We start from the raw sequence: 24,148 nt of genomic DNA on the forward strand, positions 1-24,148 counted from the left end.
GTCATGGCGAATCCAATTCTGGTGGCTAACGATCGCAATAGACTCATTAGAGACTATGCAATCGCCAAACCTCTATGATTTCTCTCCAGGAATCATGAGGCTTGTCCTCGATGGAAGCAGATTCGAAATGATAATTCCACATCATAAAATAACAGTTTAAATGATAAACTGTTGAAAATATTTATAAATAATAACAAAATATCAGTCCATCTGTGATAGATTGTGATAGATAGTGAAATTTTACTATATTTGTAAATATTTTGGTTTATTTTTCTATATTTGAAAATAATCCAAAAAAATATATATGAAAAATATAAGTTTTTTTACATAAAAGATTTATAGCTGAAAAATAAATATAACCCATAAAAAAATGTAAGTCACTCCAACCTTCTGTTAAAAAGTTAATGGAATTTTAATGGCAGAGACCAAAATAAATGCTTTTTAAAAATTTAGGGATTAAAATAAACGTTTTTTTAAATTTAAGGACTAAAATACAACCATAGTCAAAATTCAGGAAAAATAAAATTTAAACCATAATATTTTTAAATGAATGAACCATGATAATTTTGAAGATTATGTAGCAGTACATATAAATTCAAACCCTACCACATATATTGCACCCATCATTTTCCCTTCCTCTTTGTCCCTTTTCTTTGTAATTTTTTAGAAGATTTAATTTGCTCACAAATATTTATTTATACTTAAATTTTAATACAAATAGCCCTTTTGTTGGGGAAAAAATACTTCTAAAATATAATATTTAATGTTTTTTTTTTTTTTTTTTTTTTTTTTTTTTTTTTCTAGAAGAGAGTGTGGAGATTGATATAAATGCATTTGCTTTTTCCTTCAACTACCACATTAAATTACAATGAAAAAAAAAAGGAAATTGCACCAAAATTAATCATTCAAAATTCCTCATATTGATTTCAAGACCCTGTCCTCTTAAATATGAAGGTATTTAAATTACACCTAAAAAATTTATAATCATGCTGACAAGGGTTTCAATATTATTTTGATCATTGAACTTTGAATTTTATCCTATTTTGATCTCTAAATTTTAAAAATATCTGTTTTAGTCCTCAAATTTTTTAAAAATTGCATCCAACATGAATTTTAAGGATGAAATTGCATCTAAAATGAGTCGAGCAAGATGAAGGTGAAGTACAATGCCAATAACCAATGTACCTAATGCGCCTAAATAGTGAAGGAATAAAATCTTGAACCTAAAATGACTTATGAGATCTCCCATCAAAACTCCTTTACCATCTAATGCAAAATTGAAACCTTAGATTTTTTTAGTGTGACTAACTTATTTGACAATCTAGTTATCCAAAATACAAGTCATCTCACCATTCTATTTAAGAGTTAACATAATTTTAATAGCAAAAACCAAAGTAAGCAATTTTTAAAAGTTAAAAACTAGAATGGACGTTTTCGAAAGTTTAGGGACCAAAATAGAACAAGATTCAAAGTTCATAGACTAAAATAGGATTTAAATCGACAATAAGTTTAAGTTTGATAATTTCTCTTTTTCTTTTTTCATTTCTGCCTTTTCTTTTCTATTTTAAAAAATTATACATATATATTAACATAAATTCAAGTTAAATCTTGATTACACAATATATATATATATTTATATTTAGAAAAAAAAATTATGGCTTTGATTTCAAAAGTGCTTTTTAGAAGTCAAAAAGTTAACAAAGAAAAGCTTTCCCTGATTGAAATTCTACATATTTATGGGCGTAAATTTTCCATAAAACATATCTAAGAAAAATTAGGTTGGTCCTAGACTTTGACCATGTATTAAAAAAGAATTCTCTACTGCATTTAATAAACCATTCACTCTTTTTTTTCGAATTCGACTAATGTCACAAGATAATTTATTTGATCTTATTTATTCCTAAAATTTACTTCAAAAAATGCTAATTCGGGGTTAGAATTAATTTAAATTTAATTGGTAGGGCAAAAGTTGGGCCTATATTTCAATGTCATGAGATGGACATATTAACAAATTAAGGATTCAATTTCAAACATTGAAGTAGACGTTGCTCTGAGTTTCGATCAGGTTTATTTTTTTGTTATCTGTTTTTTTGAAATTCCAACTTATCAAATATTTTATTTTGGACTTTCACACTTGTAAATGTTGTATTTTACTCCTTAATCTTTTCTTAAAACACTATTTTAATTATTACCATTAATATTTTGAAATAAATACCTAGTGTTAAACTCACCCCTAAACATTAGTTTTTTATCACATAAATTAAAAAAAAAACGTTTCACGTAGTGAATATGATAAAAACTAAAAAGGACATTTAAAAGATTTAACCAAATTGAAATTAAGTCCAAATCATAAAGGATAAATTAATACTTATAGGGGCCAAATCGGCAATTTAATCATTTAAACTATTAAATTTAGATGCCTATATATATTATAGCTCATATAAGTGCAGGCAACAATTTTCTAGACAATGAAAATTAGAAAACTCAGAAATTGATTCAACAAAGACCCTATTTCCAGATGTTGATCATCAAAGGTATTAGATAAAGGAAGATCAGTGTTAATAATATCTTTCATAATTGAACTTCTACATTATACATTCACAATTTCACATTCTAAATAGAAGCTATTTCATCTATTGAATGCTCATCTTAAGTCATGATAACATAGAACAATTCCCAAGCATGTTACTTTCCAAAATCACGATTCTGATGAAACAATTGGATTTTTTTCTCGAAATACTTCCTTCGTAATTCCATAGTATACCGGCTCGGTACCTGTGAAGGCGATGAAATTCCAGCCAAATGCTGATCCACCAACAATATATGATCCAGATATCTGGCCATCATTCGCCCGCTGCTTTTCTGTGGCATAACTTGAAGGGTTATTACTTTCATATGATTTTGTAGATGACTTGTCCCCCAGTTTACCATCATGGTGTTGTTCTCGGGACCGTCGATCTTGATTATCAACTGACGAGGACTGACCATCGAGCACATTACTAGTCTTCTCGATGTAAAGAGTTTCTGAAGTTGTTGCCATCATCAATATATACATGTCCTGTAGAACCTTTATTCCTGCAAGTTTCAGGTGTTCAGCCATATTTCCTTGAATCTTTTATTTGATATGAACATTTCCTTGAAACTTAAATTACAGTCATTGTCTAGATTCAGATCACGCATTCCACAATTATTGGACTTGTAGTAACTTCATGTGACTACCATTTTCCCCTGTATTTATAACCAAACTTCCCTAAAAAACTACTTATCTAATTACTAATAAATTAGACCCCTACTCCCCTAATACTCCCAAATACCCGATCCTATGTTTTGAAGAATTTCTGGTTGGATGAGTCCATGAACAAAAGAAGCTCTCTCTTCCAGTTCTCTTTCAGGAAAGAAATGTACTTTCGTCAGCCAGTGCTGCATCTTCCTCCGTGGGCCTCACTACTTCAAACAGAATCCTAATAGTAGTGCACATGGCTGGCTAAATTTAGTGGAGATTATCAATGACCTCTACTTGGGCGCACGAGCAAGGACAAATTTGATCTATTCTCTACCAAATCTCCCTACACACTACAGTGATCTCATCACGGCTCCTCCCTTTTACAATCATCACATATTGGATATGAAATAGTTAGGAACATTATTAGGATACTTGGGGATATTGGTCGTTAACTAAGGAGTATGTTAGTGAAGTAGTTATAAAGCAGAATAGGATGGGGGGAAGGGAAGGGAAGGGGTTGGGACTTGGGAGGAGGTAGGTTTTGGAGAAAAGATCATTTGCTCAGAGTTAGAATCCTGGAGGCATCAAGAAGCAAAATAAAAGCAAAATGGTTGAAGAAAAGGGAGAATGATAAAGCCACAAAGGAACTTTCCAAAACCAAGTTTTGGAGGGAACAAAGCTACGGTGCGTGATTGAAGTACCTGCAGTGTTATGAACATCATGGCTGGGAAGAATCTCAGGAAGTAGGCTTGGCGGTTGGGCATACACCTCAAGGATCTAATTGCTTGTGTGAATTACTGCTCAAGGGAGCGGAGTTTCAGGTTTCATCACTCATAAAATGTTCAGTCTAGGGTGGTATCAAGGCCCAACTAAAAAATAATAGTCTGATTCGTGAAGGCATGTGGGTCCAGTAATGGGTATGATAATTAAAAAATAATTTTCCTCCTCTTTAAACCCATGTGACAAAATCTCTTCCCAAATTTGGGATTTGATTTCATAGAGGTGGCAGCAGAAAGGATGAAATGCAACAGCAATGATGGTAGCAGATTTTAGGAGCTAATCAAGGAAAACTTGATCATGAATTCTACCATGTATTCTAAGGCTTTCCAAGTCAAGTGTGTTGGAATATCTAAATGTCGTTGTTTTTCCTTGATTTCCATGTCCAAAGCCAAGAGCTGAAGCTAAATTTTGGGTAAGAAGAGTGACAATATCAATGCTGAGAGGAATTGGACAGATCGGTTGGATGAGTTGAGCAATTCAAGAAAATTGATGAGAAAACAAATGGAAATCAATAGGCTGGCCCTTGGGATTTTTCATTGGCCAATGTGTTTGGATCTCGAGAATATTTTGCATTTACTTCTCATTTGGTCAAGCAATTTGATGCTCAAACCATGAATTTGAATTTGTTATGGTCGAACCAGTTGATCAACCAAACCCTGACGACAAAGTGTGTTAGGGATCAGGGTAATTATCAACATTAGTAGGCAGATTTTAGAATATAGAGGCATTAGTCATTACTTAAGGAATTTTGATAGTAAAGTGGTTTTAAACAGAGTAGGCTGGGGGGATTTGAGAGGAAATGAACTTCAAGGAGCAGTTGCAAGAGAGTACCTTGCCTATCAAAAGTTTCAACCAATGCGGAAGAGAAAGGAGAACATGAGGTTTGATAATCCCACCAAAAGTCTATCTCATTCCAAGATAAGATTCTATCTTAGTCAGCCTACCAACCACAAAGGCTATAGGGGAAGAGAAAAAATGATGTGTAAGACCCTCTTTGTAGACCGTTAGAAGTTAGAACATTATTGTGGTAAACCCTTATTTTACTTCAGTCGCTCCAAAGCAAAAGAATACAAAGGTTGTACACACATCAAAGGACCCCTTGTACATTCCACAAGATTGTTCTTAATGACACAAAATTACCCACCCACACGTTGAAATTCAGTTGTTCTCCTCTGAAAATTGCAAGCAACTGTCCACTACTCAAAGAACTATTTTCAGTTTGCACTGTGTCAGATCCGTGTTCACCATTTATCATGTAAGGAGTACCTACTGCTAGAGGTATGTGTCACTTGTCACACATCTTGTTCTTGCTTGGTCCACACATGCCACTTGTCCCATGCCTTCAGGTGTGTGGGCTTTGTGGCTATTCATTGATCTTACTCTCCACAGAGGTTCCTCTCATTGATAAGTTCCAACTCCTTGTTAGACCCTAGGAGCTCAAGATCTTAAAGAGCCAAGAGATAGAGGGATTGAATCGATCCAAGAAAGAGACAAGGCCCATGGAGAGAACACAAAATCAAAGGGCACACAGTACCTTTATCCCAAGCCCTTCACACCAAAGGGGATTCATGCATATAGGCAACATACAGAAAGGGGCAATGCATGGGAGATCACCAAAGGATAGAGGCACAAAGACTTATAAGTTGCAAGCATGCCCTCAACCACAAAGAGTGGGAACCACATATGTCGGCGGTTGGAAATAGGGTTTTTAACCTAGGGGCATTTATGTAATTGTGTAAGACCCCTAGAGTTTTTTACTGTCTATTTATACAGTGAGTCCCTGTGTATTTAGTGTATCAGTTTTAAAAACAAATAAGAAAAGACTTTATATCGTGGTTTTTCTCCCTGCACTAGAGTTTCCACGTAATCCTGTTGTTCTTCTCTTCTCTATTCTTTATTTTTAACATGGTATCAGAGCGCGGTGACGAAAACCTAGCCGTTATGGAAGAGAATCAACCCCAATCCTCCTCTGTTGATGGGTCTTCAAGTTTTGACATGAGAACGGCAATTCGAGCAGCGGTAAAGGAATGTTTTCAAGATGCCCTACCGGAATTAATATCTGTCGTTCAGGTACAATCCTTGAAAAATCGCCCTCAGCCAATCGGGTATCACTATTCCGGAACCAGTCAGAATCCAATCGAAGCAGGAGCCGGCCGTGAGGAACCAACGATTCACGATCGGAGCTATCACGATCATGGCAGGGTTGGTGGCAGTCATGGCAGAGTCGACGGTCTCGGACGTGAAGAACAAGCTGGCCGCGAGGAGATGTTGACCGTCGATCGGAGCTATCAGGGCAGAGTGAGCAGCGTCGGAGGCGAAGAGCAGAGGAGTGATGATCTGATTAGGGTTAGTACCGGTCTGGAGCAAACCGGACCGGTTCGGGTTGAACCAAGGCAAACCAGCCCTGTCTCTTATACACATCTAGATGTGTATAAGAGACAGGCAGAGGAGTGATGATCTGATTAGGGTTAGTACCGGTCTGGAGCAAACCGGACCGGTTCGGGTTGAACCAGGGTAGACCAGCCACCGGTATTTTGATTTTAATTCCGACCCGAACCGGTCCGGCCCAAGGCTATCCTGACCCGAGAACGCAGTTTTTAATTCCAACCCGCAATCCGACCCACGGCTGGCCCGACCCGAAAGCTCATCTGTCCAGTTTTTTGCGCTTGCCAATCCACTTTCAGCCCATCCAGCCCGACCCGGTGATCTGGTTTCCTTCGACAGCCGACCCGATGGTTTTTTCACATCCAACCGCCGAGGTCTCGAGCAGCCCGAGCAACCAGCACCTGTTCCAATCAATTGTGGTTCAGCTCGTTACCCAGACGATGTGAGACAACGGTTGGCTTACCTGCAATAGCAGATTTCTGATTTGGATACGATGTTCGGTGTAAATCCTCAATCGGTTTATTCAGAAAATCCGATAAACTCATTACCTATAGTGCCTAACGTTTCCTACTTATCTGGTTCGATGGGTAATTCTGCAGGATTTATCGTCGGAGAAAAATTAAATGGCCAAAACTATTTCTCTTGGTCTCAATCGATCCGAATGGCCTTGGAAGGGCGTCACAAGTATTTTGACAGGGGAAATTCCAAAGCCGGCCCCAGGTGATCCACAAGAACGAATTTGGAAAGGAGAAGATTCGTTGCTACGGTCTGTCTTGGTGAACAGTATGGAACCCTAGATAGGAAGACCGCTATTATATGCTGCCACAGCCAAGGATATCTAGGAGGCGGCGGAAGATCTATATTCTAAACGACAAAATGCCTCTCGGCTATATACACTCTATAAACAGGTTCATAAATCCAAACAACGATCTATGGATATTACCTCTTATTTTAACAAACTGTTGATGTTGTGGCAGGAAATGGACTTGTGTAGAGAAATTGTCTGGAATTGCCCACAGGATGGGGCCCAATATTTGAAGATTGAGGAAGCAGATCGTGTTTATGTGTTTTTGGCTGGATTAAATCCAAAGTTTGATGGGGTTCGTAGTCGGATCTTGGGCCAGCGCCCGATTCCTTCACTTCGAGAAGTCTAGGGTTTTCACGTTCAGTCGTGTGCCATGAATGGCAATACGAGAAGTCTAGGGTTTTCAGGTCGTGTGCCATGAATGGCAATACGCCAGCGCCCGATTTCTTCCATCAATAGTTGAGTTTCCACGTAAAATGATGTTATGTTATGGCATTTTCGCTTAGGACATCCGAATTTTCAATATATGAAATATTTATTTTCTCATTTATTTCGTAATGCTAGTACTTCTTCTTTTAATTGTGATGTTTGTATTCATGCCAAGCAACATCGTGTTTCTTTCCATTCTCAGCCTTATAAACCCTCGAGTCCTTTTTCTCTTGTTCATAGTGATGTATGGGGTCCCTCACCGGTTACTACTTCCACGAGAAAACGGTGGTTTGTCACGTTTATAGATGATCACACCCGTCTCACCTGGGTTTTCCTGCTCACTGATAAATTTGAAGGGTCCTCTGTTTTCCAATAGTTTTACACAACTGTTGAAACTCAATTTAAAACAAAGATTGGGATTTTAAGAAGTGATAATGGACAAGAATTCTTTAATGCCTCTTTTAGAGAATGTCTCGACTCTAAAGGTATTGTTCACCAGAGCTCATGTGCTTACACTTCACAACAAAATGGAGTAGCTGAGCGTAAAAATCAGCATCTGGTTGAAGTAGTCTGATCTCTTATGGGAGCGTAAAAATCGCCACCCTTCCGTCATACCTCTGGGGAGATGCAGTTCTTACTGCTGCTCACCTCATTAATCGGATGCTCTCTCGTATTCTTAATCTTCATACCCCTTTAGAATTGCTTAAAGAGTCTTTTCCTACTACTCGGTTGATTTCTGATGTTTCTCTTCGAGTTTTTGGTTGTGTTGCTTTTGTTCACTCCCATGGTCCAAACCGCACGAAATTTACTCCTCGTGCTCAGAAGTGTGTCTTTGTTGGATATCCACTCCATCAACGTGGATATAAGTGCTATCACCCGTCATCTCGAAAATACTATGTCTCAATGGATGTCACCTTTCTCGAGGATCAGTCGTTCTTCCCTGTTAGTCATCTTTAGGGGAGAACATAAATGAAGAGACTAACCGGTCATCTTATGCTATTCCTTTAAAGTCAGCACCCATTCAAACCTTGTCTAAACCTAGTCCTGAGCATGATAGTCTGGTTCTTCCTACCAATCAAGTTCCTTGGAAAACGTACTACAGGAAGAATCTCAGGAAGGAAGCAATGTCACCTGTTGAACCAGAGTTTCCGGCTCCAGTGCAGGAGTCAGACCTGTCATCAGGTCCAAGTACGTACATTCCTAATGATGTTGATTTATGTATGGAGATTGATGAAGGTAGGCATGACAAGGGGGAAGGGAGCAGTGATACTAAGAGAGTGATAGAAAGGGAAACTGTAGAGGATGAAATGATTGAAGCTACAGAGGATGAAATGGTCCGTGCTAATGATGATGTGGAAGATACTACTGAAGTTTCTGATACACAGATAGTAAATCATGGTGAGGTAAAGGCCTGAAGAGGTGAAAGAACGTTGATGCGTCACTTGATCTTCCTATAGCCCCTGAGGAAAGGTACCCGTTCATGTACTAAAATATCCCTATGCATAATTACATGACATATAGTAATCTGACATCCATTTCAAGGCTTTTACTACTAGCTTGGACACTGAGGTGGTTCCAGATAACATAAAGTGTTGCAATAAAAAAAAACCAGAATGGCGGTCTGCTTGTTATGGAAGAAATAAGGGCTCTGGAAAAGAATAAAACCTGGGAAACGGTGACTTGCCTGAAGGGCACAAAAAACAGTAGGATGTAAATGGGTGTTTAACTATAAAGTACAAGTCAGATGGGACGATTGACCGATACAAAGCTAGATTTTGCAAGAGGCTTCACCCAAACATATGGAGTGGATTATTCTGAGATGTTTTCACCTGTGGCTAAACTTAACACGATCCGAGTGCTTCTGTCAGTAGCTGTGAATAAAGATTGGCCCCTACACCAGCTTGATGTTAAAAATGTGTTTTTGAACGGGGAACTTGAGGAGGAAGTCTATATGAGTCCCCCTCCCGGGTTCGAGAGTCAATTTAAAAATAAAGTGTGTAGATTGAGGAAATCACTATACGGATTGAAGTAGTCTCCAAGGGCCTAGTTTGACAGGTTCACGACATTTGTGAAAGTATAGGGATATGTTCAAGGACATTCCGATCACACTCTTTTTATAAGAAGATCAACATTAGGGAAAATAGTTGTTCTTATTGTCTATGTTGATGACATTGTTTTATCTGGGGATAATGATGTAGAAGTCACAAGACTAAAAACAGAGATGGCTAGAGAGTTTGAAATTAAAAACCTCGGGAAGCTAAGATACTTTTTGGGAATGGAAGTGGCTCGCTCAAAAGAGGATATATCAGTTTCTCAACGAAAATATACACTGAAGTAGAATACAATGCGAAAATCGGTGATAAGAATGATGGAATTCCTCTTAATAAAGAAAGGTATCAGCGGTTAGTTGGGAAGTTGATATACTTGTCTCACACAAGACCAGATATTTCTTATGCAATAAGTGTTGTGAGTCAGTTCATGCAAGCTCCTTGTGAGGATCATATGATAGCAGTTGAACGTATTCTTCGGTATCTGAAAGAAACTCCTGGTAAAGGCCTAATGTTCAGGAAAACTGATAAACGATTTGTTGAAGCTTACACTGATTCTGACTGGGCAGGATCTGTTGTTGATATAAGATCTATGTCTGGATATTGTACGTTTGTCTGGGGAAATCTAGTCACCTGGAGAAGTAAAAAACAAGGAGTTGTTGCCAGAAGTAGTGCTGAGGCAGAGTATCGGGCCATAAGTCTAGGAATTTGTGAAGAAATCTGGTTGAAGAAAGTATTATCAGATCTCCAGCAAAATAATGAGCTTCTAATGAAATTATTTTGTGATAATAAAGTTGCCATCGATATTGCAAACAACCCAGTTCAATATAACAGAACTAAACACGTGGAGATAGACAGACACTACATTAAGGAGAGGTTGGACAGTGGAAACATATGCATCCCTTATATTCCTCCGAATCAACAAGTTGATGATGTACTTACAAAAAGGTTATTGAGACAGAATTTTAATTATTGTGTAAGCAAGTTGGGACTTGTTGATATCTATGCACCAACTTGAGGGGGAATGTTGGAAATAGGGTTTTTAACCTAGGGGCATTTATGTAATTGTGTAAGACCCCTAGGGTTTCCTACTGTCTATTTATACAGTGAGTCCCTGTGTATTTAGTGTATCAGTTTTAAAAACAAATAAGAAAAGACTTTATATCGTGGTTTTTCTCCCTGCACTAGGGTTTTCACGTAATCCTATTGTTCTTCTCTTCCCTATTCTCTATTTTTAACATTGGCATGTGTATTTTTAACATTGGCAACACATGCGTAAACTCAAGGTAAGGGAGTCATAAGGAGGTTGCATGTACAAGAGACATGCACATGATAGGTGCATGGAGTGTGTAGATCACTTGCACTCACACAAGGACAAGTGCACACATTGAGAATGTGAGGCAGGTAGGGCCACACAAAACAATAAAGGTGTGGATTGGAAGGGCTGCACAAAGACATTCTTTTGGATTGGTGTCCGTCTATGTAGCTAATGCAGGATCCCTCTCCATTTTGTCAGGCTTGATTTTTCTTATGCCTGTTTATATTCTTTCATTTATCTAATGAAATTGTGGTTTTTTATCCCCCCACCCAAAAAAGAAACAACAAAAAAAATGGTGTGTGTAAAAGGTGTAAGCAACAGAAGACACCAAAAGAGTTGGCTCTCATCCCCCATCCACGAAAGGTACATCAATTAAGTGAAGCTCCATCAACCAATGTCAAAGGATCTTGCGCAATTTTGAAAAGACATTTGGATTCTTATATAGATAACAAAAGGAAAATGAAGCAGATCAAAAGATAGCCACAAACACCACATACCTAAAGACATGAGACAAGTATCGTGTATAAGCAAGAACAAGATCTCAAGACAAGTAGCACGCAGAAACCTTCACCGCATACACAACAAATGGTGAGCATGAATGAGGAATTGTGGAGGCATGGGAGTTGTCATTCGAGAAGTTACATGTAGTTTTGGGGGGAGAATAAAATAACTGATTTCCAATTATACATGAAACATGTGGAGGCTTCTGAGAAAGATGGCAAATGGGAGGATGAATGTGCCACCTAGAAATTGTCAAAACATTAATAAACGAGAGTTCCCCTCTTGAACTCTCAAGGCCAACCATGGGAATGTACAAGGGATCCTATGGTGAGTGTACAACTTTTATATTCTTTGGCTTATTAGTGATTTTTCTTTTAAAAGGTTTGCCCCCAAAAAGGTGAGTGTTCTAATTGTCTATGTTTAGGGTGAACTTACACCCCTTTATTCTCTTCAACTTTAGTTGATGGAAGGCTCACTAAGATAGATAGAACCTTAGTGCCGCATGGGAAAAGGAAAAATCTTGAAAAGGATCATCAGCCTCACGTCAACTGGTGAAAAAAAAAATATATCGTCTAGTTCTTACCTGAAATGCACAACAATAGAATTCTTTCTAGAGTCTTTGGAACAAACTTAGGCTTTTTGGGCACCTTCCTCGATAGTTGTCCAAGAGAATTTTCAAAGAAGACTAACTTGATTTTGTTACTTTTTGGATCCTAATTTTTGTTATCTGCTCTTGAGCTAAATCTAAACATCTTAGAGAAGCAACAATGATACAGAAACATTAATAGATAACCGATGAGAAAACAAGTTAGGAACAGGAAACAAGAAGATAGTTCCAATTGGTTAGTAAGATAGTTTCAAACTAGCTCCCCAAGCTACATACATGTCGAACAATAAAAAAAAAAAAAATGTAAAAATGCTCCATTGAGTCAGAGTGTTGGGACGTAATGAGAACACTTCCAACGTTAACGGAAAAAAGACACAAAGGCAAATCACAATGCACTTACTTTCTCGAATTTCATTAGCTGCCTTGCAATTACGAAAGTCGGGGGTCTTCAAAACCTTCAAGAGAGAGAAGAAAAACCACAGGAAAAGTCTCAAATACACTAACAAAGTGAAACTCGTCCTAACATGGAGAAATCATACTAAATAAGCAAAACCAAACTTTCCCTAAACAGAATTTCCTCTCAATTTGAAGCTACTAAATCACCATTTTAATTTTAACCAGATGCAAAGAAAACCCAGAAACAGATGTTTGAGAAATCGTTAAAAACTACCAGAAATTATGACAGAATAACCATGAAATGGGAATTGACTGGGTTGATACCTCGAGAAAATGAGGACGAAGATCTCTAATAACAGCGCGCATCTTTGTATATTGGATATAAGCATTTCTGTCAAGTGGCCTCTTCTTGAGTTTTGGAGGAAGAGGAGGCAATGTCTGAGATGGAGCTGTGCTTGGAGGAACTGGCGCTTGGATTGGTGCAGACTGTGATGCTTTGGTTTCCTCCATGAAAGACGAAACCTCCAATTATCGTTCACCAATCTTGAATAAGGGTTTCCGAGGAAGGAGAAGGAGAAGGAGAACAAAGGGTCAGAACGGGCAAAAGGGAAAGAGAAACTGTAGCAAAATAAATTAAGTAATTTGGGCTACCTCGATAACCATTTTTTTTTAGAAAAAATTAAGTCTATATATACGACCACCTCCACAAGAAAAAGTAATAATTAAGTTAGCGTTTGACTCACATCTCGAAGATTGTGGAACGTTGATCGTCATGAAAGAGACCAATTTTCGATAGAAATTATTAAGTATGAAAAAAAAACACATACGGTGAAAGGGTTATATTTTTACCACCAACTCACTTTGGATTCTAATCTAGAATACCTTCGTATTTTTACCCTCTAGGCAATTATAAATCTATCCATGTGGAATAAAACTTCCCATTATCTTAACTTTTCCTATGGACCTAACCCCAAAAAGTCATTTCCAACAAATTTTATCTAAGTTTAAATGTTGTATGACCATTTATATTTGATATTCTTTTAAATTTTGCTCTTTTTATAAGCATCATTGGAAAGAACATGAAAACAAGTCTAAATTGAAATTGTATAGATTGAAATATGACATAAATAAAATTGCAAAGCGAGAACTTAATAATCACACACCCGAAGTTAGCAATCACACACGTGATATCAACGATCGTGCACCTTTTCTATGCGAATGATACTTTTGTTTTGGTCATATTTTCATTGATACAACTTCGTTTTAGCTACAAAAACCACTTATTTTCATACATTTTTTCGTGTTTTTTCGAACCATGCTTATAAATTAAGCAAAATGTTAAAGCATAATTACTTTTAAATGACTTTACAAACTTTAAATTTAGATAATTTTCGGTTTGTGATGTTTTGTTAACATAAAAAAAAACATAGATAGGAGAAACCCAAAAACCGAGTGAGAAGTGATTTATTTAAAACTGAGAACAAAGTGGGTATTTTGCATATTCAAAAGGTTTAAAAAAAACATGCTTTCAAAAAAGAGGTTAATTACATAGGAGTTTTTGGGTTTTGGATTAGTTGGAAATTTTCCATAAAAATGCCCAAACGATAATATTATAGGTGCAAAATACCCAAATTACCTTCAAAATTGTTTGTCGAGTATAGCTTATGGACGTAAATTTTTTTATTAAACTATTATTTTGGTCCCTATATCTTGAAATTCGTTCAATTTTAATCTTTATATTCTCAATTGTTCAATTTTAATTTGTGTAGTTTCAATAAATCTTAAATTTAATTCCTCAAAGTTAATTTTTATCGAAATTAGTTAAATAATAATAATAATAATAATAATAATTTTCATGTAAATAAATATAATATGTGAATAAGTCTTCAAAATTTATAAGAAGAAAGCTAATAGATAACAAAGAGTTCTTAAAAAAATTAACAATAAACTAACATTTTGGGGTCTAAATTTAAGATTATTGAAAATACAAAAACTGAAAATTGACAAATGAAAGTATATGAACTAAAATTGAACAAATTTCAAAATATGGGGACCAAAATAGTTTTTTAACCTAAATTTTGTTGATTAAAAATATCATCTTAGTTTCTATTTTGAAACTTATTTAATTTTAGTCCATAGTACAATTTTAGTTTTTATAATTCAATAAATCTTAAATTTAGTTCTTATGGACTAGTTTACTGTTTATTTTTAAAAACTTTTTGTTAACTATTACTATTGTTATTATAAATAAATTCTGAAAGCAAATTCACGTATTATATATTTGCATGAAAATTATAATGATTATTTAACTAATTTCAATATAAATTAATTTTGAGATACTAAATTTTATATTTATTAAAAATATAAAGACTAAAATTAAACGAATTTTAAAGTATAGGAACCAAAATAATATTTTAATCAAACTTCTTTTAGAAAACCGACGTGAAACTTGTATTATCGATAGGAAATAACAATATGTTATAGTGGTATTGGGGATGCGCTCTTGTGAAGTAAATATTATGGTTGTTTTATTTATTTAAATAATTATTTTGTTTAGAAAAAGTATTTAACATTTTTATTATAAAACCAATATAAATAATTAAGAAAACAAACATAAATAATTATGTGTTTATAACTAGGTTTGAGAGAATGCGTTATTTTTTCTCTTCACTCCCTTTCGCCCTTGTTTTAATCAAGGCATGTCCTCACAAGGACTTGATCATGTGATGAATTTTGCTATTTTGAATGAAAACTCTCCGGTCATATTTTGTGAGAGTAAATTTCAAAGTTCAAACATAAGAATTGAGGATCTGTTTGGTAGAAAATTTAAAAACATGAATTTAAAATCAATGCGTTAAATGAAAATAGAGTAATATTTCATGTTTTCAGTTATGTGCTTCGGAGTAGAATTCATAAATTATATTCTAATTTAAACAATTGCAATCTAGTTGTAGTTACCCACTAAATATTAGTTGGTAATAAAATATTAATAATTTATTTATGAACATAGATTATGTTAAAAAAAAATTGTAAAATTATTATTTTGTAATAATATATAATTTATAGGATAAATTGAAATTTTTTTGTTCCTATAGTTCCAAAGAAGTTAGAATTTACATCTTATGATTAATTAGAATTTACCCCATATGATTTGATAAAAGTTTCATAAATTATCTCTATGGTAGGGATTATTCAAAAGGACTTAATAAACCATAGAGATTATATATGAAGTTATATCAAAACTATAGAAACTAAATTCTAAATTTTAAACCATACAAACCAACTTTTAACTTTATCAAAACCATAGATATTGAATTTGGAATTTAACCTAATCTATAATATACTAAATAATAAATAATTTAATTTTTTTAAAAAAAAACTGAATTGAATTATAACATGACATATACTACATTTCTGAATATTTTAACTTTATTTAATATAATTATGCATTTTAAGTTTTAAAATTCAAATTCTAGATACAAAAGAAACATAAAAATGTTGTTTTAAAAAATTGTACTGTTTGGATCACAAAATCTGAAAACAGTTTTCACAAATGGTTGTTTGGCAAACACATTTTTACTAAATTTAGTGAATTTGAAAACATAAAATAAAATCGAACTCAACCAAACTCTAAAGTTTTCATAGTCTAAGGCATAACAACCCCAAATTTAAATTGTATTTTGTATAATGTATAATTTAACCTAAGTTCACATTTATAAAACTCTGTTTTTAAGGGACATTTTAAATAACTTTTAGACGATGTTATTTCCATCTTCGATGAAATGCCTACTTTAATTCTAAAACTTTTTAACAAATAACTTTACTTTTGGATTATTTTTAAATATAGAAAAATAAATTAAAATATTTATAAAATATAGCAAAATTTTAGAACTATCAACGATAGACGCAGATAAATACTGATAGATTTCTATTAGTATCTATTAGTGAATTAGTGATATTGATAGACACTGATAGAAGTCTATCAATGTCTATCATTGATTGTTCTAAAATTTTGTTATATCTTATAAATGTTTTCAACAATTTTATCATTTAAAATAATTTTCCTTTACTTCTTTGTCTTGATATTTTAATTCTAAAAGTCAATCGAAAAATTGAAAATTTAAGAAGTCCATGAAGTTTCACAAAATGGTTCTTACTAGTTACTAGAATATATTACTAAGCAAACTAAATATTGAGAGTTCGAACTTCTTTGAGTTGACACAAATAAAAGTTGAATTTTTTCGTGTTGACGGTAAACATTTCATCACTCCATAATTTAAACCTATCTCAACTTAAATTGTTAAAACAAAATTTCAAACCTCAATAACCAAAGACCACAAATGTATTATGGCCACTAAAAAATATATCATAATAATTTTTAGCGAAATTAGTTAAATAATCATTATTGAAGATCTGGGTGAGCAAATCTACCAACAAACCAATGTTGGTTCTTGATACATAAAAAGAACGATATAAGTATAAAATAGAAACAAAAAGGGAGAAATTACATTTCGTAGTTTCTCAAATTTGACCATATTTTTAGAAACATTTCTTAAAATTTAGAAACAAGAAACGGGTGGTTATGAAACGAGTATGTTTCTAAGAAAATGAGAAACAAAAACAGGAAACGAGAACGTCATCAAACGGGCCCTTAACCTAAAAAAATATTTGATCTTTTCCTCCATTTTTTTCGACTTGCTCTCTCCCTTGTTGTCGAGAGGGTGTCATAGCTCATAGGATAAGAAACGCAATTGCTTAAATTAAAAAACTACCAAATGCAGTGCAGTAAAAATGGCTATTGTATTTTTTGAAAAAACTCAAAAAGAAATTAGAAAAATTAGTCTCTCCCCCACAACAATATGAGCAAGACCCCACAGTTTTGGTTAGCAGGACAGGCCCACTAGTTCTACACTAGATTTACATTTGTTTCTTAATATTACATCACAAATATGGAAGTAAGAGGTTCCAACTCATAAAATAAGAGAAGCAATGCCTTAACCATAGTTATTTAGCTCATAATCAGGGAATCATAAAAATTTGGCAAGGTATTACCTTCATTGTCTTGATTTTAAAAACCTGAGTGGAATGTGCTGCATAAAACTTCAATTTCCAATGCTAGAGATTGCCTTCCAATAGAACACTCTCCCCAGACATCTTGGGCTGCAAATTCTTCAACTTCAGATTTTCAGCCATACTCTTGAACCAAGTTTCAGAGCTTCCACTCTGGCTTTCACTCCATTGTGGCAACACTTCCACAACTACTTTTTGCAATAATTTCTGATCAATACCCTCCTTTATTAGTTCTTCATGAACTCCCAAATTTGCTCTGACATCCCACAGGACACTGTTTAGTCCTTGGCTCTGGCAGTAATCTAGAATGTTGCCCAAATTTAATTGATCCAGAACTACTGTTTCAATCCCGCTCTCACCTACGACCACTTCTTTGTCTGTTAAGATTACTACTTTCGTAGTTGCATCAGCAATGCGAGGAACAGTGATTGAACCATCAGGATTCGTTAGAATGATCCAAAGGGGTTGTTTGGCTCCATGTTCCTTGGATGCAGGAATTTCGAACTCCTCAGATGATGAGGGAGGAGAAATTAGAACGGCATTATACTCTTGTAATAGTTGAGAATAGTAGCCACCAGCATCTGCAACTCCTTTCCCGATCAGGTCTTGGAAGCAACCGTTTAGAGAGAGGGTGTACCTGTGGTCAGTCAGGTGTGCCTCTGTATTAGTATATAAACTTACAACAGATGTTATGTCTATGGGTGTTTTCAGCATGGTTAAAAGCACTTTTCCATTGCAATAAGTATTTTTAGCTCAAATTCATTATGTTCAGGAGTGATTTATGAGTATTTATGAAAAATGTAGAAAATACATGGGACATGTTTGGGAGTAAAGTAACTTCGATGATCGGAGGTACGTTTGTGAGTGATTGTGAACAAGATGACAATGATTCTAACTATTTCAATATCACTTTTAGACATACTATTTGAGAGTGGTAAATGAAAAGCACTTGTAAAGTGATTTTTTTGGCCAAAATGCTTATTAGATAAACACTCAAATGGAAGTTACCTTAGGGTGAGAAGAGGCTTCCCAGTCAAGATTTGATGAATATATGCTTCATTAAGCTTTTTGCAGGAATCTTCTTCTATGCTCACAGTCACATCAATTCCTGCATCTCTTAGTCGTTGAACGCCTTTCGAAGCAACAATTGGATTGGGATCCACCATGCCGACCACCACCCTCCTCACTTTGGCTTTTATTAGAGCCTCAGTACACGGTGGAGTTCTACCATAGTGATTGCATGGTTCTAAAGTCACATATGCCGTTGCATTCTCTGCCAACTTCCCAGCTTCTCGCAGAGCAAATACCTATTCATTTTATCTCTTGTTTAGAAAATCAGCAGCATTTTTTAATCATAAATAGATGGATAAGGTTTCATTTGATAACTATATATATACACATGTTAATATGATCCTATTTTGAAAATAAATAAATAAATAAAAACCTAAGGATATTTTGTGTAATTCTTACATCCTATACTTTCAAATTCGTAACAATTTAATTTTAAATTATATTATGTATTGACTTAATCTTTGTATTTATAAATACATTTGGTCCCTAATTAATTGATCCATTTGCACGTGTAAGTATCTCAAAAGGAAAAAAAACCTATGTGCAAGAAGTTTCATTAAATCTTAATGATATTTTTCACGACAAAGACTCAATCATTACAAATTTTAAGAATTAGAGGTACTAAATTGTTAGAGATTAAATTGTAAAGACTGAATCTTTACAACAACCGAAAAATACATAGGCTAAATTGTTATAAACTAAAGTTTAGGAATTATATCGTTGATCTGGTAAAAGTACAATATCAAGTGTTAACTTTTCTTTAGTTGTCAAACATCTTAGAAAAATCAAGAAACTAACAAGAAAAAAACTTTACCAAAAGGCTTATAACTGCAGTTCTTCAACACTGTAAAGATGGGGAGAGAAAATGTGATGAGAAATTTAGGATTAAAGGTTTACCTCAGCATGAGGCTGCCCTGCTTTAGGATGAAAGCCTTCACCAACAATTTCTCCATTTTTCACAATCACACATCCCACCATGGGATTAGGGCTTGTATGCCCAATTGCCTTCCTTGCAATCTCCAAAGACCTCCTCATGTAAACCTCATCATCAACATCACAATGAATGTCTTGAATCACATTAGAACATCTGGCCGAATGCCCTCCCCTACAGCTTCCTGATTTAACCATCCATTCCACTGAACTGGAAACCCTAGATCTAGAGCAATTATAGAGCCCGTGTTTATCGTTATGATGGCGATGGTAGATTGATGGCGAATGAACATCATTAAGAGTTGTAGGTGGAGTCAATTTTGGAGTTGCATCCCTTCAACATTAAGTAAGAACAATCAATCAATTAATTAAGCAAAAAGCGCCGAGTTTATTCAACTGAGCCCGTGAAACCAAATCAAACCCAATCCCTGTAACATTTCTAATGCCTTACCAAATTAGAACAAATTCAAGCTAAACATAGGAATAGGACTACGGAAATTTCAAGTCAAAGAGAAATGTAACGAAATTGCATTCGTTTCACTGTTTTCTCAGAAATAAATCTCGGAAATTCCAACTTAATTTTCCAAGGAAAAAATCGCAAGATGAAAAATGAAGTAGAAGAACAGATAGCAAAAACAGAGCCGGGGATCAAAATACTTTCTCATGGATAGATTGAAAGACAAGTAGAACGACAAACAAAGAGCAATCATGAATTGAAAAACAATCCCAGATGATGAAAACACGAAAAAAAGGAGAGATGTGAGGGAATCGAGAAACAGAGCAACTTCAAAGTCAAATTGCACCGATATTGACAAATAATTAAACATGATTCTTCTTCCAGATTGTGCGTCTTTCCATGTGAGATTCAACAGAAAGTTACAAAGGGGAAGGAAGAAACTCACCAGACGAAGGAGATGGAATTGAGAGCCATGATTTTCGTCGGAGTTTCGAGAAGCTAACGGCAATGGCTACTGGCGAGTATCGCCCCCCCTTTCAACTCTTTTTCTTTTAATATTTCTGTCTTTAAGTCTTGCCAGATTCTCTCTTTCTAAATTTATTAATACTGCATCTGAAATGTCGTTTTAATTAAAATTTTAAATATATGATAGCTTTTTCTAAGCATGTAATAATTAAATATTATATAATTTGTTTTATGAAAAAAAAATATCTTTTTGGTCCCTAGATTTTGGATTAGTTTCTATTTGGTTCTTAAGTTTAAAAATGTTACACATTTAGTCCTTAGGTTTTGAGTTTTATTTCAATTTAGTCTATTGGTTTTAAAATGTTACAATATTACTCTTGAGATATGAGTTTTGTCTCAATTTAGTACCTATGTTTCAAGATTTTATATTTTTAATCTTAATTTTTCATTAAATACTCATTTTCAATCACTGATATTAATGTCTTTTAATTACTAAAAATAATTACGAAGAAGAAATTTGAATTTAACTTTAAAAGTGATGAAAAATAATGAAACTTGATTAATTATAATTCTTTTAATTCCTTTAAATCTATTAATATACATTAATAATAAAGACGAATGAGTATTGAATGAAAAATAGAAGTTAAAAGTATAAATCTTGAAACATAGGGATTAAATTAAAACAAAACTAAAATATCAATGGCTAAATTATAATATTTTGAAACCTAAGGACTAAATTGAAACCAAACTCAAAACCTAGGGACTAAATGTGTAATATTTTGAAACTTAAGGACCAAATAGAAACTAGACCCAAAACCTAGGAACCAAAAAGATAATTTTTCCTTTGTTTTAATTATTATATGGTCTGTAGTAGATGGATAAGGTTGGATACCTTATCATCCTGGTGATACTATGAATACGACCCACTTTGTAGATGTTACAATTATTGTAAAGCGTTATAAATAATCTGATTTTGGTTATTCATGTGAGGCATGTGAACGTGGGTATTCTATACAAAGGGGTTTGTATAAGATCGAACCACGAAATGACTAGTCTTATTATATAACACCCTTAATAATAGAGACTTACATTTCACCAGGATGACCATAGGTGACATGACCTGAATCCTGAATGAGTTGTGAACTCCTGCCTATGAAGGCGGTCCTTTGATTTATATGGGTGAGAGTGGCCAGATCGTCGATTCAATAAGCCTACCATTTTGGAGATTTGTCTGATTGGGGAGTTGGGAACATAACTACACAAGATGGAACTCACTCATTTCCTAATTTTGGGGTAAGTTGCCCTTTAAGAGTTGATTCTGGGACTTGAACAATTTGGCGCCACACCCCCTCTCTTATTATTCATTAAAAGGATCTTTGGTACTTAAGGAGTTAGATGTAACTATAGGGGCAAAATGATAATTTTGGCAACTGTACTTACGAGCAATTTGTGAAGGGCCATCACATTATTGACTGGTTATATCTAATGGACACAGAAATATATCTATAGTGCGAATAACGCAACTATCGGTCATTAGTGGAGTGTCTAACAATTAATGAATGTTGAATAATTTAATTAAAGGAGTTTAATTAATTATTTAAGTACCATTGGAGCTTCAATCTACAGGTCCATAAGGTCCCCTCTTTAGCTCAATAGGGATTATTAAGAATCAATTTTGGATGTTCAAATTAATTATATATGATATAATTAATATAATGTATTTGATACATTATAATATAAAGTTTATTTGAGAGGAAATAAATATTTGAATATGATTCAAATATTAATTATATGGATAAGATTCATATAATTAAATTTAGAATAAATGTGATTTATATTAAATACTATGTACATATGAGAGAAATAAAAACCGTAGGTTATATTGTTTTTTGATACAATATAAAAACTATAGCTTATGTGTTATATACAACATAAAATATGCTTTAATATATATATTATATGATGAATTAGTTATCATATAAATATATATTAAATTTTAATACTTTTATTAAAAATTAAAATTTGAATTTGATTTTGGGGGGAGTTATAACTCCCTCTTATTTTTTCTCTTGTTAGACAGACGTGTGTTGAGGAGCAGTTTGAGTTGAGAATCGTCTTTATCGTTTTCTTCTTCACAAAGAAGGAAGGGGTGTGATGCTGTTTTTCCCTTAAGCAAATTCTCTCTCAAAATTTCAATCCCTCTTCCTAATTTTTTTCAGAGCCCACACACTTTTGATATTCTCACCCTACCTTAAGGAGAATATAGAGGAAACAATTGTGGTGGTGTCCTCTTTGTCAGTTCTTGATTCGAGGGTTCGAGATTGTTCGTGGAGAAGATTTCGATTTCTTCAAGAGTAAGTCTTTCTTGAAACCCTAATTCTAATTTCCCCATCTTTTACATATTGTAAAATAAATGTTTTTGCATAACCTTTGTTCTGTAAATTTCGTTGTGTGTACAATTAAAAATTGGGAACGATCCCCACTTCTGCAATTTAACTTTACCGTTCCTTCATTAAGAACATAGGAAATTCTATTGAGATGAATGGAAAACTAGATAGCTAAGTTTACACATTCGATTATCTAACGAATTTCAATGGTTCGAGAAATTCAAACTACAAGTCTAGGCTCAAGTGGAAAATCTCTAGCCAAAGTTTCCACTAAGCTCATTCTACGCAAGGCTTATGAACTACATCAAACAAGATTAACAACATAAGAGGTGTTAACTCATTAATCATCAATCTATGTAAAGTAATGCAAAATTCAATAGAATCCACAATAATAGTTCATTGATACATTCACCTTAAAGAATGTAAAGAATTCCTATCCCCAAGTCGGAGGGTTACCTTGCCACTTATCAACATGTGGAAATCTTGATTACAATCCAAAAATAAGCAATAAATAAAAATAACTAAGAAAGGAGGAGAAATTTTGGAAGAATGAAGGTAGATAGCTCAAGATGGTTGGAAAATGTGATGAAATTAGACTCTTTTTAAACCCAAAAAATAGAGCCATATATATAAAAATTAGAGGAGCGTCATAGCGAAACATGCGTTAGCGAAGCGTGTCATCCCGTCAAAGTTTGGAATGTCGCAGCTTTAGGGTAGCGCAGTGACACTCCCATTTAGGCAGTTACTGTCTTTTAGCACAGCGCACGAGCACGGGCGGGTGTAGCTGCATTCCGCTTAACCATGCTACTGCCTTTAAGCACTGAGGGCAGTGTTAGGGCAATGCAGCGGCCCTCAACAAGGCCTCAACTTCAATCCTTTGCCTTTCTGATCGATTGATCTTCTAGAGCTTATTTGGGATGCATCTAAGCCTCATTTCAAATCCAATGGCTCAATCTACCTACTAACTCCTCACGACCTACAAAACCAACAATTTAAATGATAAAATCAAGGAATGAGCATGAATTAAGTTGGGAAAGTTAGCTCATTTGAAGAGCTATCAAACCACCCCTAACTTAACTTTTGATCGTCCCTAAACAAGGTAGAGAATACAATCAATAAGCACTGATAGGCTCGCTTAATTACATGGCTCGTGACTCAGAGTTTAACAATCTACCAAGATCATGCATGCAATTTATGATGTCATCCAAATACAACAATCAAATTAGGTGATTTAAGAAGATTTCTTCAAATCATATCATACGTAAATAAGTTTAAA

The 24,148-nt window shown here is 34.4% G+C and overlaps 2 protein-coding genes across 2 annotated transcripts; both read right to left on the minus strand.

The window, feature by feature from the left end:
* Positions 1 to 2,491: 2,491 nt before the first annotated feature.
* On the minus strand, positions 2,492 to 13,147 carry LOC120067276. The gene is made up of 3 exons (XM_039018810.1): positions 12,817 to 13,147; positions 12,497 to 12,551; positions 2,492 to 3,075 (listed from the first exon to the last, which is right to left on the minus strand). The coding sequence occupies exons 1-3, from the start codon at positions 13,000 to 13,002 to the stop codon at positions 2,699 to 2,701; spliced, it is 618 nt and encodes a 205-aa protein (XP_038874738.1). The 5' UTR covers positions 13,003 to 13,147; the 3' UTR covers positions 2,492 to 2,698.
* Positions 13,148 to 17,273: 4,126 nt separating this feature from the next.
* LOC120068590 (riboflavin biosynthesis protein PYRD, chloroplastic) lies at positions 17,274 to 20,621 on the minus strand. Its single transcript, XM_039020408.1, has 4 exons — positions 20,466 to 20,621; positions 19,531 to 19,897; positions 18,571 to 18,869; positions 17,274 to 18,199 (listed from the first exon to the last, which is right to left on the minus strand). Exons 1-4 carry the CDS (start codon positions 20,492 to 20,494, stop codon positions 17,608 to 17,610), a joined length of 1,287 nt encoding a protein of 428 aa, XP_038876336.1. The 5' UTR covers positions 20,495 to 20,621; the 3' UTR covers positions 17,274 to 17,607.
* Positions 20,622 to 24,148: the final 3,527 nt, after the last annotated feature.

Source organism: Benincasa hispida, chromosome 12 (assembly GCF_009727055.1).
Source record: "Benincasa hispida cultivar B227 chromosome 12, ASM972705v1, whole genome shotgun sequence".
Taxonomy (NCBI): domain Eukaryota; kingdom Viridiplantae; phylum Streptophyta; class Magnoliopsida; order Cucurbitales; family Cucurbitaceae; genus Benincasa; species Benincasa hispida.

Coding starts and splice junctions, on each gene's coding strand:
- LOC120067276 (XM_039018810.1), bottom strand. CDS start 13,002: ATGGAGGAAACCAAAGCATCACAGTCTGCACCAATCCAAGCGCCAGTT. Junction 12,552..12,816: donor TTCGTCCTCATTTTCTCGAG/GTATCAACCCAG, acceptor TCTCTCTTGAAG/GTTTTGAAGACCCCCGACTT. Junction 3,076..12,496: donor AGCTAATGAAATTCGAGAAA/GTAAGTGCATTG, acceptor TGAAACTTGCAG/GAATAAAGGTTCTACAGGAC.
- LOC120068590 (XM_039020408.1), bottom strand. CDS start 20,494: ATGGCTCTCAATTCCATCTCCTTCGTCTG. Junction 18,870..19,530: donor CAGGGCAGCCTCATGCTGAG/GTAAACCTTTAA, acceptor TAAAATGAATAG/GTATTTGCTCTGCGAGAAGC. Junction 18,200..18,570: donor AAGCCTCTTCTCACCCTAAG/GTAACTTCCATT, acceptor GACTGACCACAG/GTACACCCTCTCTCTAAACG.